This window comes from Lissotriton helveticus, chromosome 1_1 (genome assembly GCF_964261635.1).
Source record: "Lissotriton helveticus chromosome 1_1, aLisHel1.1, whole genome shotgun sequence".
Taxonomy (NCBI): Eukaryota; Metazoa; Chordata; class Amphibia; order Caudata; family Salamandridae; genus Lissotriton; species Lissotriton helveticus.
Window position 1 is genome coordinate 1,627,085,734 of NC_136057.1, and position 23,641 is coordinate 1,627,109,374.

At 44.5% G+C, this 23,641-nt stretch overlaps 1 protein-coding gene across 2 annotated transcripts in view; it reads right to left on the bottom strand.

Moving 5' to 3' along the window:
• Positions 1-23,641, bottom strand: part of LOC144829387 (uncharacterized) — an 815,409-nt gene that overhangs the window by 140,237 nt on the left and 651,531 nt on the right. For both annotated transcript variants that reach the window (XM_078688502.1, XM_078688493.1), the window contains one exon: positions 8,459-8,531. In XM_078688502.1, the coding sequence (XP_078544628.1) occupies positions 8,459-8,531 (73 nt within the window). The remainder of the gene's footprint in view (positions 1-8,458; positions 8,532-23,641) is intronic.

Below are 23,641 nucleotides of genomic sequence, written 5' to 3' on the forward strand. Positions count from 1 at the left end.
CAGGGTCCAAGGAGATATGTATCCCCAGGTATTTGAAGCCGGTCTCAGATACTTGAATTGGAAATCTACGTGGCAACGGGGGAAAACCACCAACCAAAACGTAGACACAGGATTTGGTCCAATTGATAATGAGACCCGAGTTCTTCCCGAAGGATGCAAGAACGTCGAAGAGCACATTCAGGGACTTCTTAGGGGAGGTAAGATATAGAAGGATGTCATCTGCTTATAGCGAGATACGATCCTCGAAGTCAGGAGTCCACCGAATGCCCTTTATAGAAGGTTCCCATCGGAGCCATTCCGCCAATGGCTCTAGCGCGAGGGCGAAGAGCAATGGGGACAACGAACAACCCTGCCGAGTGCCGCGTCCGAGTGTGAAAACACCGGACACCTTCCCGTTAACCACCACCTGGGCGAGGGGCATCTCATAAAGAAGTTTCACCCACGCGATGAACACGGGACCGAACCCAAATTTTGTGAGGGCCGCCCAAAGATAGGGCCATTCGATGGTATCAAAAGCCATGGTTGCGGCCAAAGAAGCCAAAATGGCCGGCTCATTAAGAGTCCTGGCCCTCGCGAGAACTTTGTGGAGTCTCCGAAGATTAAGGGCGGTGTTTCGATGAGGAATGAAACCTGACTGATCCGGATGGATCAAGTCCCCGATCACCTTAATCAAACGATTAGCTAACAGTTTAGCTAGAATTTTGGGTTCGGCGTTAAGAAGGGATATGGGTCTATACGAGGCACACCGATCTCGAGGCTTACCCTCCTTATAAATTACCACGATGGTGGCAAGTCACTGATCAGCGGGAAGAGAACCCGAGTCCAAGGCCTCAAGGAACATGCCCTTCAAGTAGGGCGCCATTTTGTTGGGTCGTAGTTTGTAAAGTTCGATGGGTAATCCATTGGGGCCCATGGCTTTACCGGAGCGTAGGGAGCGTATGGCCCCCGCCACTTTGTCCGCCGTAAGGGGCGCATCCATAAGGTCCCTGTCCTCCTCAGAAAGACAGGGCAATGCAATATCACGGAGCAACAGCCGGGAGTCCTCCTCATCCCTATCGCAGACCGAAGCATACACTGTTTTGAAGTGGTCGGCAAAGCACTCAACAATCCCAGCCGGGTCAGTGACACACTCTCCATCAAGCCTCTCAATCACAGGGACAACACGATTCACTCTTTCTTTCTTGTCCAACCACGCAATCAATTTACCAGCCTTGTCACCCACATCATACAACCTGCCCTGCTGCTCTCTGCTCATCACCTTCGCAGCATCAGTGACAACAGCTCGATAGTCGGCATGTTTCAGGCTGAGTGAATGAAGTTTTGGGCGTGTCACCCATGTATCAAGGTCACCCTCCAGTGCAGTTATCTCAGATTCGAGGCGCACAAGCTCCTCATTCTTTGCTTTTTTGGCAGCAGCAATAAGCGAAAGAGAGCGGCCACGGATAACAGTTTTGAAGGCCTCCCACAGTGAAACAGAAGAAGAAACAGAACCCACATTTTCATTGAAGTAATGGTCCATGGCTTTAACAAGTTCGGAACGGGTTTTGGGGTTACGAAAGTACCAAGGGTTGATAGGAGCAATTCTGCCTACACTACCCACCCCTACCACAAACCGAAGCCACAATGGGGAATGGTCAGAAATACCCCTGGGAAGATGGCGGACTTCGCTGATGGACGTGGCCTGGTAAGATGGCATGAGAAAATAATCCAGTCTGGAGAGGCTACCATGTACCCCAGAGTGGAAGGTGTATTGAAGCTGTGATGGGTGCATCAATATCCAACTATCAATAAGCCCAAAGGTATCTAGAAAGTTGCTCAGCCACATATGAGACTTATGCAGGTCCCTGGGAGGAAAGCGATCAGCTGTACCGGAAACAACAGAGTTAAAATCCCCACCGAGGATAAGGAGACCCTCAGGCAGTCCCAAGATGACCCTGCACAAATCGGCGTATGTGGAGGCCTGTAGGCCCGGGGGGGGCGTATATCGTAAGAATAGACAGTGTCTTCCCTTCCCATCTACCCGTGAGTGCGGCATAACGCCCCCTATCATCAAGTATGACTATCAATTTCCAGGGGGAGAGAAGACCGAATAAGAATGCCAACTCCCCTGGAGCCAGAGGTGAAGCCAGAATGAACGGCTAGGCGGTAACCACGCCTGTTCATGGCTCGACACGTATTCCCTATAAGATGCGTTTCCTGTAGAAGAACAACACCAGGGGAGTGGCGTCTAAGGAACTGCAACACTACCCCTCATTTTATCCTGTCTCCCAATCCATTAACATTCCATGATAAGAGTCTCAACTCACCACCCCCCATCCCTTAGAAGAGATCAAGCACCATGCACACGGAACCCCAAGACCGAAGCAGTTAGAAAAAACAATTTGATGCCTTGTGTAAAGAAACAACAAAACAAACACCCCCCCCACCACCCCCCAAGGCGAACCCGTTACAACACCCCCCACCCTGCACCCCTGCATAAGACTCAAAAGCCACCCCAACTCGCAGTGTGCCTCTCGCCCCCTCAAACCCCATTCTACACGAAGAACCCCGGAGAAGGAAGAATCCCCTTTCACCCCCGCCACCCTCAGGCCAACCAATAATGAAAACAAAAGAATCATTGTTCAAACTCAGCTGATGAGGTTATAAAGCTCAGACGTCCGGTCCCACAAGTCACTCTTGCTCCGGCGAACCACCATCGGCGCCGCCAGGGTGCTCGGCACGATCATCCCTTTTTGGCAAAGAGTCAAGCCAGTCACTGACACTATCCGGTCGGTCGAAGAAAAACGTTCGTTCCCCGTACTCAATACGAAGTCTGGAGGGAAACAACATGGTGTACTTGAGGCCCAAGTCCCGCAACCGTCTCTTAACTCCCTGGAATCCCATTCTCTGCCTCTGAACAAACGGGGTAAAGTCTGGGTAGAAGTTCACAGTGGCGTTCTCGAACTGCACAGGACCCTTCTCCCAAGAAGCTTGCAGGATGGCGTCTCTGTCCCTGAAATGGAACAGCCTGGCAACGATAGGTCTCGGGGGGGCCCCCGGCTTAGCCTTCCCGCCTGGAACTCGATGAGCGCGCTCGACCGCAAAGAATTTAGTGAGTCCAGCGGGAGCTAGATAATTGGAAACTAGATCTTCCACCAGGAGGTCGGTTGCTGCAGATTCGGGATTTTCCCGGACCCCGATTATACGCACATTATTGCGGCGGGCCCTATTTTCGTAGTCCTCCAGACGATGAGTCACCTTCTCATGGGAAGAACGCAAGTTCCCGATCTCGGTCTGGATGTCGGTAACATCAGTCGTCAGACTGGAAGTCTTGAGGTCCAGCGCCTTGACCCTCTCGTTGGTCTACGCCAGATGCCCTTGAATCAACGTTACATCCACCGCCACTGTGTCGATTTTGGAGGCAAGAGCCTCATATTGCTGTCCCATGGAGGCCTTCATACTGTTAATGGCTCCCATAACATCTTGCAGCGACACTTCCGACGTAGCAGCGGAGGCAGCCTTAGGATCATCAGGCGTACGGCCAGCACTACTGGGAGAACCCTTCACTTGGGAGAAGTGGTCCATAATGTTGGTCTGGGTCTGGCCCCCATGATGTTGGCGGCTTAGTTTTGCGTTTTTCCGCTTCCGTTTTGGTGGCCATATTGGAGAACGGACCCCAAAGGGGCCCGCGCGACCTGGTGAAAATGGCCGGCAGCGATATGGCAAAAGACGGCGAAACTAGCCAAAAACCAGCTTAGATGCCAATATTGAGGGATAGCCAGGCAAAAGATGAGAAGGCACCTCACTGGCACAGGAGAACCCAACAGGGTCAAGTGGAGACCCGAGCAGTTAGTCGGTCAGTCCGAGCCGAGAGCAGGAAAACAAAACCGAAAGTTGGGCAGCGACCCTCCAGAGGGAGAGATCCCTCCAGTCATTGTTGTTCAACTGCTCTCTGGCCTGTAGCGTAGCCAAGTCCCCGGTCTCGTCCCGGGGTGGGCCGCAAAGTCCAGGACGACGTAGAAGTGGATCCCGGCGTCGGAATCAGAAGTTTCGAAGGATATTGGGATCAGCCAGAGCTGGTTGTCAAAAGCCCAGCGAAGGGTCTCGGGAGCTCTGTGCTCACGCGACCATCTTGAATGCTCGCGAAGCTCCTCCCTCTGGTTAACTCTTAAGCAGAGGTACACATTGGCAGCCTGACCTGCACACCCAGACTATAGCAGGAACTAGCTAGCTCAGCCCTATCGGCTCCCGGGGAATGTACACAGTGGCTCTGCTGAAAATCGTCAGCTGAACAGACACTGCAAAATTTCAAGTAAGCCAATGCCAGAAACAAAATTATGTTGTATGCAGACAGAGTATTGGATATCAGAATTCGCGGATGTTTTTAATCAGGCACATCAGAGCAGGGGTAGCACATTTGTATTGCATGAGCAAAGCATTATATAGAACCGATGCAGATTATTGGCAAACATGCTCTTCTAGAAGGTTCTTGTTTGCTTTAATGTATAGTGGCATCATGTTTACCCACAAACTGGAAACATTTCTTTGAAAATAGTATCTCGAACTGAAAATGAAGGAGAATTGTATGTGGATGAACTTGGTTAAGTATTTAATTGGGGGAAGAAAATGTCTGATTATAACTTGAAAACCGACCTGCAAATACAATTGGTATTAAGCATAATAATTATAGTTTTCTCAGGAATTAAGTGAAATTCGCAAAAGAAACACTTCACAGCTTTTCACCCCCATCCAAAACAGCCGCCCCTACAATATTGCACACTTTTTATAATTCAAGATTTTTTTTTAATACGTGAAACGTTCTTGAAAACCTAACTGGCAAATATTCATTGGATGTCCCACAAATTGTGTTCAGTGAAAAGTTAAAGGTAATTTATCTGCCCATAAAAAAGACTATTATCCTTAAAAATCTGGAAAAGGCTGTCAGATGAACGCAGGTCACACAGCACCAGCAGAACAACCAATCGAGTTGGGGAACTTGGAACTTTGGAAAAACTTTCTGTAAACTTTAATGGGTGTTTGTGGGGTAGGGAGGAGTGTGGGGATGGAGGGCCTTGTGTGCCTTCTGTGGATATTTTTAATCAAATGCACAAGACACATGCTCAGATGTCGACAGGACTGTCTAAACCACTCATCCTCATCAGACTGATTACACTGTGATGGCTCGGTAACCGTGACGTGGGTAAGATACACCATGTAAAGTACTGCAGCTGTGGCAGAGAGGGACACCACGAATGTAATAACCCATGTCACAAACACACAACAAACTATTCTGGGCTATCTAGTTTTGAGGGAAACTCCTAGTTGTTTTGCTGAATCTTTCAATTTATTTATTGCATATGAGGGTGAGTGAAAGTGAGCGCCCATGAAATGGACAGTAATTAAGTGATATCTGGGCTGGAGGAGGTCAAGGTTTCCAAGATCCGGGTGAGGGTTCTCTTGGCATTGCAAATATAACTTGTATCGCACACGACCAGGCCACGGGCCAGTACCACTGGGTTCTGCAGGATGAACCAGGCATAAAGATAACCCCAGTCAATCAGGGTTGGAAAAGTCTAGCCACTCACCCATGAGGGTCTCAAGGCACTGGGGGGGGGGGGCTACTAAGTTAAGTTGGGTCATTCGAAGAGCCAGGTCTTGAGGTCCTTCCTGAACTGGGGCAGTGTGGGAGCTTGGTGGAGGGAGAGTGCTGCAGGTGCTGTGGCACTGGGACAAAAGCCTGTGATGGGACGACTGTACCCCAATTATTGCTAGATTTTGATAATCATTTTGTTAAAATTGTTCATTGAGGCGACAAGAAACAATAGAAAAAGGATCAGGCATAGAAATGACTAACAAGGTAGGATCTGTAGTCCCTGTGGACTACTGCTTTTTTTCTGTCCCTTTGGCTCTGTCTCCCCCAATCAACTTTGAAGATTTAACTGTTTATTTACTTTGTTCATGCAACAAAAACAGACTCCCACACCAAAGCACCAGGTCTGCACAGCAGACACACTGAGCATGAGGATACAGACTCGCTGGAGGAGGAAGGGAATGGGGAGCCCAGATATGGATGGTGGTGGATGACATCCAGTATATGGTGGGAAAGGAGGAAGAATGTGGGAAGGCAGTTATAGGGTTATCTTTATGAATTTGACTGCATTGCCTGAAAAAAGTCTTCATTATGAACACAACCAGTTTGTTTGTAAATGAGAGATGCTAGTAGGTGGATACAAAAAAGGAAGCACTGGTTTAAAGCCTAATGTCATTGTTGTAGCGTCCCCTAGCTGTTAAAGTCTCGGCCTTGCTGCGTTTTCTTTACTGCAGCTACGTGTGGCTGAACTCAGCACATGGTGACACCGGTGCTTGCTACAGACAGCTGTACCCAGGTAAAATCCCAGTGTAACCAGCCTCCTATTTGGGGTATTTTCTTATATTTGTAGAAGTTAGCCTGGGAAGCATGCAACACTCACCATGCTATGTCCCTTTTGCAGGAAACAAGCACATGCCTACCTACACTCACCTTCACTTCACTCTTTCAGGGTTGCTCAGGACATTGTGAAATTAACATTACACAGGCTCAGGGGGGGGCGTGGGAGCGGCAGCCTTTGAAGTCAGATGCCGAGGCACAGACAAATGGTGGTGTGCGATATGGCTGGCTCTGTGCACGTGCATAGATCACATGAACTGTATGCGATCTGCAGCCGTTTTGGGAGACACTTCTTTTCCGCTTACTATAATCTCGCTGGCTCAGGCGAGACCTAAAAAGTGCTATAATGCGGACAATGCTGGCTGTCACGAAGCTTTCTTACATCACTTTCAGCTATTAGCAACATAGCTACAAAGCAATAACAAAGCCAATTAAACTCACATAGATAACACCTATTGACTTTGCCAATACTGGTTTGTATTATTTCCTAACGTATCATACAAACCTAGCCAACGCAAATTCATGGTATGCCTCAAAGGTATACAGAAAGAGAGTTTTGGTATATTGACTGCCTTGGGGGAGTACTTTGAAATGCAGTTTTGTGGGTGTCATGACTTTTCTGGTGATGTGGAACTAACTATCCACTTTGTGCCGTCTTCTTTGGTGTTGCGGGGCAATCAGAGGTTTTGCGGCTTGTCGTGCTGTAGACTTGCATGTTGTGTACAATTCTGCTACCTAGGGGGGAGCTCAGAATTTGCAACTTGTATTTATTTTAAGAAGGGTTTTTCGTTTCGAGGAGACTTGTGATACAACCCCTACGAGCCCACAATGCACCAGGAGTCTACCTCAGGTTTCTTTCTACTCTTTTGGATACGTCTAAGTGTTAGCATGAAGAGTCAAAGCATTATGGTGTCTGTAAACTGGAAGAACATGTAATGGTAAGGAAAATTAAAAATATTATTACCGGATATTCTACTGTATGCCCATATTTGAGCAGGTGGGTAGAGCTCATGTGAATCTGCAGCTCTGCAAACTTTAAATCGAATGTAAGTAACATTTCCGTTCGCAACATGTGCTTCTGTATAAAACATTGTGTGCATAGACTGAAAAGCAGTGCCCAATGCCCTAAAACCTTGCTTGTGAGCAACAGGAGGAGATGTCTAGAACGATGTTTTAAGTACAGATTGTCTGACTTGTGGTTTCTGTCACGCATGAATGTGTAACACGGTAGAATTTCGCAAATGTGAGGCTAGACGACACAGTAGAATGCTTCCCAGAAAGGCCACTGAAGCACCTCTCTCTCGAGAGAGTAGAATGGGCTCTAGGAATAGTAGTCCATGTGCATTTAGCTTCAGCATGACCGATTTTAATGCAAATTACAATTCTATCTTTAGAAATTGGATTGTCCAAGTGTGGTTGGGCAAACACAATAAAAAATGGTTTTATTTTGCTGTTGGACTTAGTATGATCAACATAGTACGTGGACATGCTAAATAAAATGGCAAAAAGGAAACTCAACAAGATCTGTACACATTCTCCAACCTGATCCAAACACAGTTAAGAAACATACTCTTCTTGATCATTTGCGATTTCCAGTCACTCAACCTTCTTCAACCTTATGTTTTTACACATTGTGCATTTTCCTAGATTTTACCCCACAATGAACATCACGGTGGAGACACAAAGTGATCCATCTAGTTCGTGATAACCCTCAAGAAAGAGGATGTTAGGTCACATGAAGTGCAGAGTCAAGCATGAAATCTAGGTGAACTAAGGAGAGAGGAAGACTTCTAAGCAGACCCCAGTGGACACAAGATGGTCCAGTGTGCTGTAAGCAAACACTTAGCATTTGTTTAGGTTGGCTAGGTGCTAGCAGTGCAAAGGCTATCAGAATCCAAAACACTTGGCTCTAAAGTCTATTGAGGTGGGACAAAATCCAACATGTTTACATTTAACTCTTCAGGGTACTAGCCCAGAGACTTTAATCTAATGATGAGCAGTGAAAATATACCTATTCTTGACAAAAGGAGAAGTACTTCCACATAATCTTACCTTTGATAATTCTGGAGACCATGATTTTCACTGGTTTCTGGATTGCAATTATGAGAAGATGAAACACCCATATCTACAAAACAGAAATATTAAAGTATGTAGGTATCGGTCAAGAGAAATCTTTGCAATACTAGTCACAATTGTGTTTCTTTTGAAATCATTTTTTTTGGGTGTTACATTCAGTTCAATCATTTATAAGCTTGGAACTATAAATAACTAGTTGCTTAAGGTATTGTTGAATTTGCTTTGTTCTGGTGTGCTAAAATATTACCTTAGAAGTTATTCTGATATTCTGGTCTTGTGTCTGGCCTTTTTTTTTTTTTTTTTTAACTTGCCTGTACATTTACCATAGATTCTTAAAGGGACTACATTTTCTGAATAGCAGACAAAACATGCTTTTTTTTATTTTTTATTTTATACAACTTGTTGAGCGCGTGATTACCCGGTGGTGTCTTGGCGCTAGACAGAAGATTGAATAAAGAACTAGGGTTGTAATTGAATTAGCTTGAACTATTGGTTAAATAACCAGGTTTTTAACGGTTTCCTGAAGAGAGTTAATGTTGGAGTGGTCTTAATTTGATTGGGTAGGGCGTTCCATAGTTTGGCCGTGGCGATTGAGAAGGATCTGTCTCCCCATGTAGCTTTTCTTGTTTTAGCTATCTCCAGGAGATTTGCCTTTGCGGATCTAAGAGAGCGACATGGTCTATATGGACAGAGGGCTGTTTTAAGAAAATTTGGCCATTTTCATGAATGGATTTAAAGGCTATGCACAGAGCCTTGAATTTAATTCTTTGCCTCACATGTAACCAGTGAAGTTTTCGGATGATATTTGAAATGGGTTTAAACTTAGGTGTTCCGGTGACAAGTCTGGGGGCTGCGTTCTGTACTAACTGGAGTTTGTTTAATACTTGTTCTTGTGCATTAAGCAAGAGAGCATTGCAATAATCAACTCGAGACATGAGTAAAGTGGAAATCAAGGTATCGGTAGTATTTACAGGAAGATAAGGTTGAAGTTTTTTTTAATCATTTTTAACGTGAAGAATGAAGCCGATACTATGGAATTTGCTTGATGTGTGTAGGAGAGTTTGTTATCAAAGATCACTCCTAGGTTCCTGACCTTGGTGACAGGGACGGGAGAAGGTCCGAGTTCTTGAGGCCATCAGGTAGGGGACCAGCTAGGGGTGAGCTTACCAAATACCATGATTTCAGTTTTGTCTGAATTGAGCTTTAAACAATTTATACTCATCCAGTTACTAATGGCAAGCATTCCCCGTTGGAAGTTATTAGCTACTTCCAATCCGTTGTTATTAATGGCCAGGACAAGCTGCGTATCGTCAGCATAAGATGTAACTGCTAGGCGATGAGCTTTAATGATCCTCGCTAAGTCCGCCACATAAATGTTAAAAAGTGTTGGACTCAGCGAGGATCCCGGGGGACACCACAGGGGAGAGAGAAGGAGCTGGAGGAGTATCCGCCCATGGTCACCGATTGTTCCCGGTTAGTTAGAAATGAGGAAAGAAGGGAAATGGCGGTCCCAGATACTCCGGATTTTTTGACACGGTCGATCAGGATGGAATGATCGACCGTGTCAAAGGCTACGGAAAGATCGAGCATTATAAGTACCGCTGCACCTCCTTTATCTAAGATCATTTTGATCTCATCGGCCGCTTTTATTAATGCCGTCTCCGTGCCATGACCCTTTCTGAATCCAAACTGCGAATCATCAAGACAGTTGCTGTTGTCGATGAATTCAGAGATCCGACTGTTCATAATTTTTTCTATGATTTTGGAGGGGGGGAGACATGCTATTGGCCTGTAGTTCGTTACCTTGGAGGGGTCTAGCGTGGATTTTTTAAGTAAAGGTTTTATTACTGTTCTTTTCCATATAGAAGGATAAATACCTGAAGTGAGCATGGCGTTAAAGATATCGGAGAGTGTTTGGGATAGAATAACAGGAGCCAGTTTGAGTATTTAGGGAGGACAAGGATCCTTGGGAGAGCCAGAATTAATGGTTATCATGAGTTTGTGAACCAGTTCTGGTGAGACTTGATCAAAAGAAAAAGTGGGTAAATTAGTAAGACTGGGGTCAGAGGTAGAATGGAAAATAGTGGTATCATGGTTAAGATTATTGAACTTTGAATGAATGTCACAAACTTTGTCTTGAAAATAAGTTGACCAGGCATCACACATGGATTGAGAGGCCTCTATAGGAGTAGATTTATCCGGACCTGTGAGATGTGATACAACCTGGTAAAGTTGTTTAACGGAGTCTTGTGATCATGTGTTTGTATTTAGTTAATTTCTCTTTATAATAGATCTTTTCAAGGGGGTCGTATTTTTGACGCCATTTGCGTTCTTGTCGTCTGCAACTTTGTTTTTCTAGCCTAAGACACTCAGAGAAACATGGGGAAGAGTTAGATTTTCTATTGGTAGATCTTTTTTTAGTAGGAACCATGGTGTCAACTAGGTTTTGAAGGCAATTGGTATAAATGATGGCTGCAGTTTCAGGATTAGAAGTGTTAATATCCTGCATCGCATGTAATTTGTTCTTGAAGTCATCAACATTGATACTTTTCCATGATTTGAAAGTATTAGTATTATAGGATTTGGAGGGGGGGGGCGTGGAGGGGAGAATATTAAAACATACAGCTGAATGATCAGTCCATGTGAGGGGCAGTATTTTCTCTATAGAGAGATGTAAGATTGGGAAAAATTCCATCTAATGTATGTCCTGCTATATGCGTAGGAGAATGGATAAATTGGTTTAATCCTACTGCCTCCATTTCAGTGCAAAGGGTGCTGGTATCAGGATCGTCACAGAGATCAAGATGAAAATTGAAGTCACCTATAATGGTGAAGTTGTTTTCACCTGCTACAGGCTCAAGGAAATGACTTAAGGATGATAGAAATGCAGAGCGAGAACCAGGTGGTCGGTAAAGCAGGACACCTCGAAAGGAGCTAGAGTGTGGGGTAAATGTGAAGTTCATAGCCTCACATGTGTTGACAATTATTGGCTCTGTTCGTATAGTAAAAGTGTTGCGATATATCGCTATTCCGCAACCTTTTCTTAAGGGTCTATCATGTCTGATATTTGCGAAACCCTCCGGCGTAGCCGTGGTAAAATCGGGGTCGGAGGCCTGGTCACCCCAGGTTTCGGTTAAAAATAAAATATCTAGATCCCAGTTATCAATGAAGTCGGCTATTTCGTACCTATGTTTGGGAAGAGATCGTACATTTAGTAGTGCCACTTTGATGGTTTTAGTAGACTTCATATGTATAGATTTGGTGGAGCCCTGTGAGTAGAATTTATCCGAAGTTTGGAAGGAGCAATGGGGGCAAGTATAGGGAAAGTCATTTACAAGACACAGGTTTGTGGGACAGCAGGATGTAATAGAGGTATTAGGCGTTTTGAGAAAGGAAGCTTCTTACTGTATTCGGGGGGATAGAGGACATGTAGTAAGGGGACCAGGAGGGGTGGCACTAGGCACGGAACTGGCGCGGACGGGCGCAGACGGGCTCGCCTTTGGCACGCCTTTGGCACGCCTGCCCGCTTCGCGTCCGGGATGGGGGGGGGGGGGGGAGTCATTTTATGCTGGTGAGGGTGGGAGGGTCGAGCAAGTAATCTGCTCCCCTCTGACTCACCCAAGATGGCGTTCAAAGTGGAGTGGTCTGATGCCGAGCTTAATCGGCTGCTGATGGCCAAAATGAAGAGGCAGGCGTGCGTGCAGATATTAGAGTGGGTAAGTAAGTGCCCAGAAGTCAATTAATAATGCTTAGAATGTTAATTGCTGTAATGCACTGATAAGAAGGAAAAACACTTTCGAACTTTAAGACGACAAAGAAGTTTTATTTATTCAAAAATAACAATGGATCTTGAAGCAGTGGGGCTTCTAGGTGGCTAATTAGGGATTGATGTTTATATCACTTTTAATTCCAGATATAAAGCGATGATTATTTTTATACAAAAACATTAAGTTGTCAACTATTAGATTCGGATAAGAATGAAGGATAGTTATTGGTCAAAGAAAGTTTCAAAGGAGCGTTATATTCTTTGGTAAATCTTTATGCTTAAATTGTGAACATTTGGCATTTTATTTATAATTCGGTTGCTCAGAAAATATCGCCTCTGCATTTCCATGGTTTAATAGGTAGGCAAAAAAGATCTTGGATGGATTGATATTTAGAGCCTCCTACAAGCAGCAGACATATTTTACCTTTTTAATCACAGGTTCATGGTAGTGCTAAAGAAGAGGTTACTTTTGTTCTCTTAGACTGTTAAATATAGTTGTTAGTATAGCTGATATGAATATGTCTGAATTGAAGGACACTGCTGAAAACTAAAATGTGTTTCGAACCGAATGGAGTGTTTAGCATGCACATACACTGTGGGTGACATTTGAAATGATAAGTGATTATAAATTGCTTGGCCAAAAAGAAAGTACAAAATCTTACGTTTGAGATACAGTTTTCAGTAATAATTAAGAAAGTTAGTGAAACTACAATATGAAGATAAGAAAATGTGCTCAGAGCAAGCAGTATTATTGAGAGTGTGGTGAGAGAGCAGGGGGCGGATGGCTCAGATTGCACAAGATTTTAGTGGATGTACATAGAGAGAAAAATTGTAATGGTAAAAGGACAACTTTCACATTGGAAATTAATGATGCCCTTTTGAATTATTATCAAAAGTGTTAAACTTTTGAGGGAAGCAAGCCTAAAAATATATTTTGGGTCCTTTTATACACATCAATGTGGTTTGATAAAGTGGCAAACGCTTAACTCACAAATCCAAGAAAAATCAGAGCACCACCTCCAATGGCTACTGAGCAACTGGGTGAAGTACCCCTTCAGCACTTTACTCTCACTTGTAACGTGGGTCGAGCAGTGCAAGGCTTCTCGGGGAGGGGTGAACACAGGCACATAACCCAAAGTACCTTCAATAGCAGCAATACATGTTTTTCCAGTCAAATACTGTCCTTTATGACAAAAGAAGTATTTATATATGAACACAAATACGGCATACATGAAAAATCCACATGGCGCCCCCCCCCCCCCCCCCGGCAACCCCCCCCCCCCCCCGAGGTCATGGCTCTAGTGTTCAATAGGCAGGTTCCTTACTCCCAAAACCCTCGTACTAGAGTTAGCTGTTATACCAGATGCACTACAAGCGACACTCAGGTTAGGCCCCACCAGCAGTCCCAGGAGTCCCACTCCAGCTTTTTTGAGAAAAGTCAAAAATGTTCCAGCACCAGTGTTATCTGGCTGACAAGGTCTTCACGCCTTTCGATTAGTCTTACCCTCACCAGCAGGGATTGCACGACTGTAGTCTCAGAGAGAGTCTCACTCGTGGGAGTGGTGGCAGCAGCGGCTACCTTTGGTTAGTAACACTTGCGGCTCTTCAGGAGCAGTGGCTGGGTGTCCTCAGTGCTCCTCCAGTGCGACAATAATTTGTTTTGGATCCTTTCCAGAGATGGGGGGGGGGGGGGGGGGAGTGATCCACAGCTTCCTGTTCCAATCATCAGTCAGGGATTGGGCCGGCACAGGTAACCACAGCGGTTTCTCCTCTCGATGATAGCACCAACCAGACTATGATATTTGGCCAATTGGATTAAAAGGATGCATCTGTTACAGATGCAGCCTCCCCAAGCTGACCGGTTTTACCATGGTGGGAACAGAGCTTCTTACTCCATCAACTGCTGCAGCATAAGGTAGGTTGCGGCCCATAGCAGCTGCCATACAAACTCAATGGTTATTGTAATTGTGCAGCCTTTCTCAGCAGGAAACAGAGAGAACTAAAGACTAGCTCACAGTATGGGTTCCTCCTGGTTGCACTTGCTTCAGTAGTCTGTAGGTGTTTCTCACACCAGGAACACACGGGTATTCTCCTACTGGACAGATTCTCGTCCAGCAAGGTCAGGCAGACTCCTCTGTTTCTATAGAGTTCAAAGCATTAGGCTGAACCTCAGGTCCTCCAGCAGACAGTTCAGACTTTAAACCCTAGTCACAGAGCAGTCCTTAAATACTCTTGGTAATTAAGAACTTAGAACTAGAGCAAAGTGGGGTTGGATTGAATCTCACTTTTATACACTTTCTAGACAGGGAATGTGGATCCATTGTCTCATGCTAAAGAAATGATTTCGGATAGGTTTTCCTTTTCAAATGAAATTTCATGATGCTCTCCAGGTAGAGCCTTTGAGTAAAAGTATGCTGCGCACAGGAAGGAACGAGTCTGGCTCCAAGCAAGGAGTACTTAAACATGGTAACAATTAAGTGTGAGCTCACTGCACCTGGATGTCATCAGCCTTATTAAAGTAGTAATCAGGAACAGACTAAAGGGCAAGCTGAACCAAGAGGCTTCATAACCTTGAACAGCAAAGTGCAATTCCCACCCCTCCCCACCTCCATCAAGCAGATGACAGTGCTCAGAAAGAAATAATCAGCAGCCCCTTACTAATAAAGTGGTCATGGAATTTTCAAAGGTTGCCCTTGCTCTGTACTCTTCACTTCAGATCTCCCAACTCCAGCCAGAGGAATCCACTTCCACTGTCTGGGGAAGTGGTCCTCATCCTCCAACATGTGCCAAGATAAGGGGTATCCAAAATGAACCCTGATGAATGAATGAATGAAGGAACATTTCTAAAGCGCATGGTTACCCGGGGGCATCTCAGCACTATGGCGCCAATTATGCTGTGAGCAGATCAGGGAAAAAGAAAGGCTTTCAGTAGTTTTCCGACTAGATATAGTTGGGTTTGGCATGTACATGAAGGGGAAGATTTTACCAAAGCCTGGGTGCATTATATGTTAACAGTCGGCCTCCGCTACGTGATCGTTTAATCTTGGGAACTAAGATTAAGCCCTTGTTCTTAGATCCAAGGGCTCTGTTGGGTCGATAGTGTTGAATCCAGGGACGAATCAAGAGCGAGCCATTTCCATGATGGCTTCAGTACTCAGACTGAGTCTTACTAATGAACAAATTATTTAACTTTTTAATTCTCCCTAGGCGTTCAGCCGTACCTCTGTGCTCAGAGGGACAGCGCCTTGCGACTCCTTGATGACATCCACTCAGGTTGTAACGTTAGTGGAGTCATACAATTCCCTACCGGTGCAGTGACATCAGTTTCTTCTGTGAAACCTTCCGCACCAGAACGCAGAGCCATTATAGAAGCTGGGTGTGTAAACTGTGCAAAAAAAGATCAAAGTATCTTTGAAACAAGAACTAGAAAATTGAAATGTGTGGTATAGTAATACCAAACCAGGATCTATAAGGTCTGACCGAATGGTTTGTTTAATCACACAACTATGTAAAACAGTTATCACCGGTGTATAAAACCAGCGCTAAAAAAATGGTATAACTCTTACACCCTTACACTACAGGTCGTTTGCAGAATGGGGAGGATGGGTATAGCGTTAAGGAATCTGCGGCTAGACTATGTCTCTACCAGATAATGCATTACCAGAGGTAAGTAACTTGTTCATCTAATAGATACCTATAGCTGCAGATTTCTTAACTCTTGAATTAAATACAATTGCTATACCCAACCGGAGGAGTGTCTGCGAACAAATCCTACAAAAGTTCTCATAGAGAACTAACCAGTCAAAGCTTATCCAGAGACCAGACGTGCGTAGGAATTAGATGAACAGGAGCATTGGACTCCTTACAAAAAGTTTGGCAAAGACCACAGACAATGTAAGTAAAAACAAACTTACAGGCACATAACAACCATGTCCCAAGGGTAGCAAAAACATACTGTCTCAAAAGACAGCAGTCAACAGCATGATAATAGTACAAGACTCCCAAAAAGTAAAGTAAGCCTGTGGACTGTGGCAAGGGCCACAGGCAATGCCATTAAGAACAACCCTGAAGGCACGAAAAGAAAAACCATTTCCAAAAGGCAGCGGAATAACACTGTTCAGAAGACAACAGATACCAGTGGGACAGCACTACAGAACCACTAATGGGTGAAATTAGTCTATGGACCAGAAAGGCCAGAGGCGATAACTAATGCCATGTAAACTACAATTCCCTACGCTTGTAAGTAAGTTTGCAATGGAACTCCAAGAAATCCAGGAAAAAGAGTCGAGAACACCTCCACATTAGAGTCTCGATGACTAACCATGTTCATCGGAGATAACAAACTAAGTACAAGACTGATGCCAATCGAGATGTGTCCTTGAGGGAAGCATCATTACATAAAGTGGCCACTACAAGGATCCACAACGCATAGAACCCGTAGAGATGGAAAGATGACAATTATACAGATATGAATCTGCCACAAATAATAATCAAAAAATGCCCCAAAACGATATAGTCCATACTCTACGTACTTATATAGATACTCCTAATACACACACATATATATATATATATATAAACACATATATACACACACATATATATACATACATACATACATACACACACACACACACACACACACACGTGTGCTTACACGGTATGACGTACAGCCATAGATAAAACTTAAAGTGAAGAGGGTGGCAAACTGCAACTCATTAAAATGTGCAAAATTATAATACTAATCTGCCTTAGTGTATATAGCAGAGCTATATCTAAACATGTATAGCGCAGATAATTTACACCTGCTTATACATCATACTTGTACAGTTAACATGGAAGTGAAACTAGCTCATGATACCTATACAACTGAAAAATGAAATAAAAATAAAAAAAGCGAAGGATCATCCCTCAATAAAACATCATGGGTGACTTCATCATTAAGATAATGGCAACTGCCAAAAAGGATCCCGAGAGGCTGTTACTACCATAAGCCTAAAAGAAAACACAGGGCAATGAAACCTCATCAACAGACAATACCTACAACCACACTTGTTCTAATAGGACAAAATGAAGTATGGCCCATTCTTAGGAAATCTCAATGAGAGGTATCCAGTTGGAATATTTTATCGCAAGGTATACCAGACAAAAAATAAATCTGCCCATAGATCAGACGAGGTCTCCTATACATATATAGATCATTAAACACATATACATATATACATATATATATATATATATACATATATATATATATATATATATATATATATATATATATATATATAATGGCTGTTGTTGCGCCTCCGGTGGAAATAAACGAAATACAAGATTACCAGCTATCGTGATCCGCGCTCTTTTCTTTCCCGTGTTATGGGAAAATGGTGAAGGAGTTACCTGTAACATATATATACATACATATACACACATACATACATACATACATACATATACACATACACATACATATATATATACACATACATATATATATATATATACACACACATACATACATATATATATATACACATACATATATATATATACACATACATATATACACATATATATATATATATATATACACATACATACATATATATATATATATTCACTGAAAAAACCATAGATTATAGACCATATATAGTTAGGAATTAGCATTTAAAAAACCTTATTTTACTCACACAAAACCATTGAAATTCCATATATAGTTAGTTGCACTAACTATATATCGCTCACCCGCAATCCACTGCTGATGATGTCACATATTACATCATTCATGACATGGTCAGTGACATCACTGATGACATCTCAAATGATCTGCTTTGAATGGTGCCCCCCCCGGTACTCTCTCTTTGCACATAGTGAAGGGTAGTTAACGCAGGCCTTTGCCCCCGTTGTAATACGTCGTGCCTGCTTCTCTCTCCATTTGATTGATTGTTATCCAAGTATTTACTGTTTTAGAATTGGTTCTCTTTGGTTCATTCTCTATTTACAAACAAACACAGAGTCGCAATACTCTGTTTAGTCTTTGCAGATAACGAAAAATCGTGTAAAAAAAAAAAAAAGAAAAGGAATCGAGCAAAATCAGTAGGCCACTAATGGGATCTCTTTTTGACCTCGCTAAAATAGAAACATTAGGAACAACCCCTCATGACAAATACAAAACTAGTGAAATGAACTGAACTCCACACAATGATGGCTGCAAAACAGCTCGGCTCCGCCACCCACCCCGCCCAAAATAACGATAAAGAGCGGCTGCCATGATTGGTTGCGGAATGGCCACGACGGAGCTACGAAATGGTGCTGCTCTCATGCTAACCCCAGCTTCAGTCTGAAACATCCAGAAACACTGTAGACTACCAATTCGATCAGTTCCGGTAGCGCCCCAATGTAACCCGGTAGAGAAGAACTAGCCCTCCCCTCTTTGACTAATGGTTCTTGTTGCCTGTCCCTTCTGTTGTCATTTAACAGAACTATTTAGCCTGCTGAAAGGGGTTGTGTTCCGACCGCTGGTTGGTGGAGACATTTTGACTATATTCTGGACCTGCGTTGTCGCGTAATGCGTCATATGACGCGCCGCGTTAGCGCATCCGGAAGTCATCCGGGGCGCGTCGCGCAGCGCATAACGTAAGCATAACAGGTCATGTGACTTGTTAATAAAACTTTTCATTGGTTCATTTTACTTTTCTTATTCTAATGATGAAAGGCTTGGTCATATGACCTAAAAATTACGCTTTTCATTACTTCCGAACATTATTTTTTCTTAAATATATGTTATAATGTTCCAGGCTAATGTACTTTCCCGGAAAATTTACAACTGTCCTGCAAGTAAAATATATTGTTTTTTCGAGAAAAAGAGCGTTTCTTCGTCCCATGACGGAGCCGTTGAGCAAAAGAGGGTCGACCTGCTGTCTTAGTCGCCGATACGCCTGAATATGAGATTCTTATCGATCACTTTATGTTGCAGGAATAGAAAACACAACAGCCCTTGACCATTTATCTTTACTGAGTTCCATCGTATTATACCTTTTACCCTTCATGTAATTGGTCTGCTTTATTTCACTTGCCTTTTAATGATTCTAAAACAGTGACTATTATTAAAAACTTTACCAATGTATATACTACTACCATGTTTTCTTTTAAAAACCTTTATTGTGAAAATTTCATTATACAAATACGGGCCTATAACCACGTGGGCCGGCCACGGAGCAAACTGTAATCGTATATGATGAGTAGACATTTACACTGTAGAGGAACGTAACGGGCGGGCCATTAGGTTGCAAGAACTAAGGTGTCTAACAGTTACGGAATCGGTGGACGTACATTTTATAATTAAAATACGACAGGGCCAGTTACAATAAAATTATCTAGATATACATTTGCGGGCAAGTACCATGGGTGACGTTAATTCGAACTTTCAATAGTACAGTAATCAATAACACATCAGAACTTAATATAAATAGGGATGTCGAAATATTCAATCAATTCTCGTCCCCGCCCGCCATGTGCTTCAAAACTGCATACGTATCTCGTGATTTCAAGGTTCTGCAACCAGTACACAACAAGGAGTTACGAGTCCCATTTATTCCGGCGCCATTTTGGGCGAGGACGGGCAGGTCCAGGATATAGTCAAAATGTCTCTACCAACCATCGACTATGATGATGTTCATATGCTGTATTTATTAGAGTAACACTCATCTGTCCACATGAAATTAATTTGCCACAATCTAAACATGTCATTTTAATCTTTCCAAAGTTCTTCTAAATATTTGGGACCGTTTCCCTTGCCTCTGATGCTGTCAGTGCCACTTCTTTGATGAATGTACTAGCAGGTCAGGGGTTCTCCTCCAAATCTCTCTTTTATGCAGCACTATAATTAATTGGTGCCACCTCTCCATATGACGATGCATGGTATAGTTACCATAACTATATTTTTTTTCGGTTCCTCTGGAGAGTTCATCGTGGCAGATGAAGCGCGTAACGTACCGGGCATTTACCTTTTTTTGCATGTACAGTAAAGGAAAAAAAAAATCGAGCGTCCGAGTTCTAAGGTGTCCCAGGGCCATTTTAGTGGACCAGGCCCAAATCCAAAGAACAGGCCGCCATTTTGAGAGTCCTGTTGCAGCCGCCTGTCGCTGTAGCATCAAGAGCAGCCGAAACTCAGCTGAATGGCAACTGAAACGGTACCTAGGAAGGCCCGTGCACGCCGCCTCCCCCTCCCCCCCCTTCGGGCACCCCACGCCGTTATTCGGAGCAGTATTGTAGGATGGCCACACCAGTGCGGCAACTTGCTAGACATCACCTCGGTGGTAACCGAATCTCAGCGCCTTGTGGTGTCTCCTCTTCAGAAAATATTCTTGCGCTACCTTTGCCCCATTCACACATCGGTCCGCTACTGACGCCATCTCACAGGCTAATGGGGCGCCCCACGCCGAGTTTCAGCATTGTAGGATGACCACACCAGTACAGCAACTTGCTAGACATCACCTCGGTGCCATCCGGATCTTGGCATCTCAACGCCTAGTGGTATCTTCCATACAGAAAATATTGTTGCGCTGCCTTTGGCCCCATTCGCACATCGGTCCGCAACTGACACCATCTCACAGGCCAACAGGGCGCCCCACGCCGACTTTCAGCATTGTAAGATGGCCACACCAGTGCTGCAACTTACTAGACACCACCTCGGTGCCATCCGGATCTTGGCGCGTTGTGCTGCCTTCGGCCTATTCGCACATCGGTCCGCTACTGACGCAAACTCACAGGCCAACGGGGCGCCCCACGCCGACTTTCAGCATTGTAAGATGGCCACACCAGTGCTGCAACTTGCTGGACACCACCTCGGTGCCATCCGGATCTTGGCGCGGTGTGTTGCCTTCGGCCTATTCGCACATCGGTCCGCTACTGACGCCGCCTCACGTGCCAACGTATTTTCTCCGCATTTTATACCCTATGCCGCATAACAGGTCATGTGACTTGTTTATAAAACTTTTCATTGGTTCATTTTACTTTTGGTTTCCTAATGATGGAAGGCTTGATCATATGACCTAAAAACAACACTTTTCATTGGATGAAAACTTTTTTTTTTTCCCAAACGATGAAAGCCCCACCTTGTTTCTGGATGTTTCAGACTGAAGCTGGCGTCAGCATGAGAGCACCACCATCTCGTAGCTCCGTCGTGGTCATTCCGCGAGCAATCATGGCAGCCGCTCCCCACCAGAAGCCTACAGGAGTCGGGGCCCCCAAAACTTTTGATGAATCCTCAAGGCGGAGGGGACGCTTTCGAGAATGGGGTCCAAGACCTAGCAGACTAGCGTCCGATTTCCAAGGTGTCCCAGGGCCATTTCAGTGGACCAGGCCCAAAAAGGAAACAGCCTGCCGCCATTTTGAGAGTCCTGTGACAGCCGCCTATCGCTGCACCGCAAGAGTGGGCGCAGCCGCCTATCGCTGCACCGCAAGAGTGGGCGCAACTCAGCTGAATTGCGGCTTTTGACACAGTGGACCAAAAGCGGACGGAATGGCAACTGAAACGGTAAAGGGGCGCCCCACTACAACAGATGAGACTCCACCTGGAGAGGCCCGTTCACGCCGCCTCCCCCGGGGCGCCCCACGCCGTTATTCGGAGCAGCATTGTAGGATACCAAAACCAGTGCGGCAACTTACTGGACATCACCTTGGTGCCATCGTTCTGCTGCCTTGGAACTATTCGCACAACAGTTTGCTACTGATGACCCACCCCCCGCGACGCCCCACGCCAGAAATCTGGACGTTGTGCTGCGTTGGGACTATTCGCACAGCCGACCGCTACTTCGTTGTTTTTCCCTAAAAATGTTTATATGTTATTACTGTTTTTGTTTTCTTGTATATATTTATAAGTTATTAAAGTTTTATAATCTTACTACTTTGTTGGAGTGCTATATATTTTTAATGTGACACATAATTGTAAAAACTTTGATGTACAAAGAGTCATCCCTGGAATCTTCCGCTTCAGGCTCGATCCCCTCCCCAATCACAATACAGGATGGTTTTCAGATAATAGGAACGCGTCTGCTGTGACGGATCTCATCGAGTGTGGGCCTTGATCTACTATAACTCCTTTGAAGAGGGGTGATTCTTTACAGCTGGGGCCATAAACTACATCTGCAGGGCTAGCTGATACCCTAGGACCGGCCTGGACAATCGGACACAGAGGAAAAGGAGTGTCAGAGGGTGCGGTAGTGAATAGGGCGAAAGGGAGGTGTCGGGCGGGCACAGGGTGTGATTCTCAGGGAAGAGCAGCGCAGATGGGGGGTGGTTTATTACCCATGCATAAGACAGAGAGCGGGGGAGACCACTGCCTGGGGGAGATGCTTGCGAGGGTGGGGAGCCATGCTAAGGATCGACAGCGTGCACAGAGTGGGTCTGGTCAAGGCATCTAAAATGACTGCCGTGCATGACAAAAGTGTGGCATTTGAAAAAAGGCAAGATGGCGCAGACAATGTTTTTCAACACTTCCTGATTTCCTTCGAATCGAACGTTAACAGACGTTGGGGCATATTACCAAAGTTAAGCGATATTTATCCCTAACGATGCTTAGCAACGATTTTTTTACCGCTAAGCATCGTCAGAAATTATCGCAGATAAACCTTGCTATTACCAAGGTTTATCGCAAATACGATAAAAAACGACCGCAATGCATTAATATCGCTGAAAACTCAGCGATATTCATGCATTACCGAGCTAATGCTCTTAGCCATGTTATCCACCTCCCATTGGATGACATGGCTAAGAACTGCTCAGGGCAGGTGCTAGCTTTTGGAGATATTCGCGCTTATCGCGAATATTTCCAAAAGTTGATAATAGGAGATAGCGATGTTAGCGACTGTTTCCAGTCGCTAACATCTTGGCATCCCCACTTTGCATGTCATTAGTGATAAATATCACTCACATGCAAAGTGGGGCCCAAGATGGTCGCTATCTCCTACTAGCCGTCGCTAACTGGTGTTAGCAACAGCTAGGTAATACAGATATAATTTTATCTCCGCGAAGCGGAGCGCTGTTACAGATATATATCTTGTTTTTGAACGTTAATTTCTCAAAATCCACTGAAGCACATATATTGACACCTAGCAAAGGCACATCGAGCTACCAGTCCCTACAATTTTGCCAAGTTTCGTGCAAATCCATTCAGCCGTTCGATTATTATTATAATTATTTTTTTTGCCCCGCGGGGCCCTTTTAAAACCTCCACATCAAACCTAAGAGGTCAAGGAGGATCTACTATGCCCCCTTATGGTCATTTGCCCCTTCGCTTTGGCCTCCTCTTGTCTCTCGATCCTACCGAGAGACAAGATGGCGGCCGCTACGGACTGTTTGCAATGTTTACAGACGCCGGAGAACCAATCAGCTTC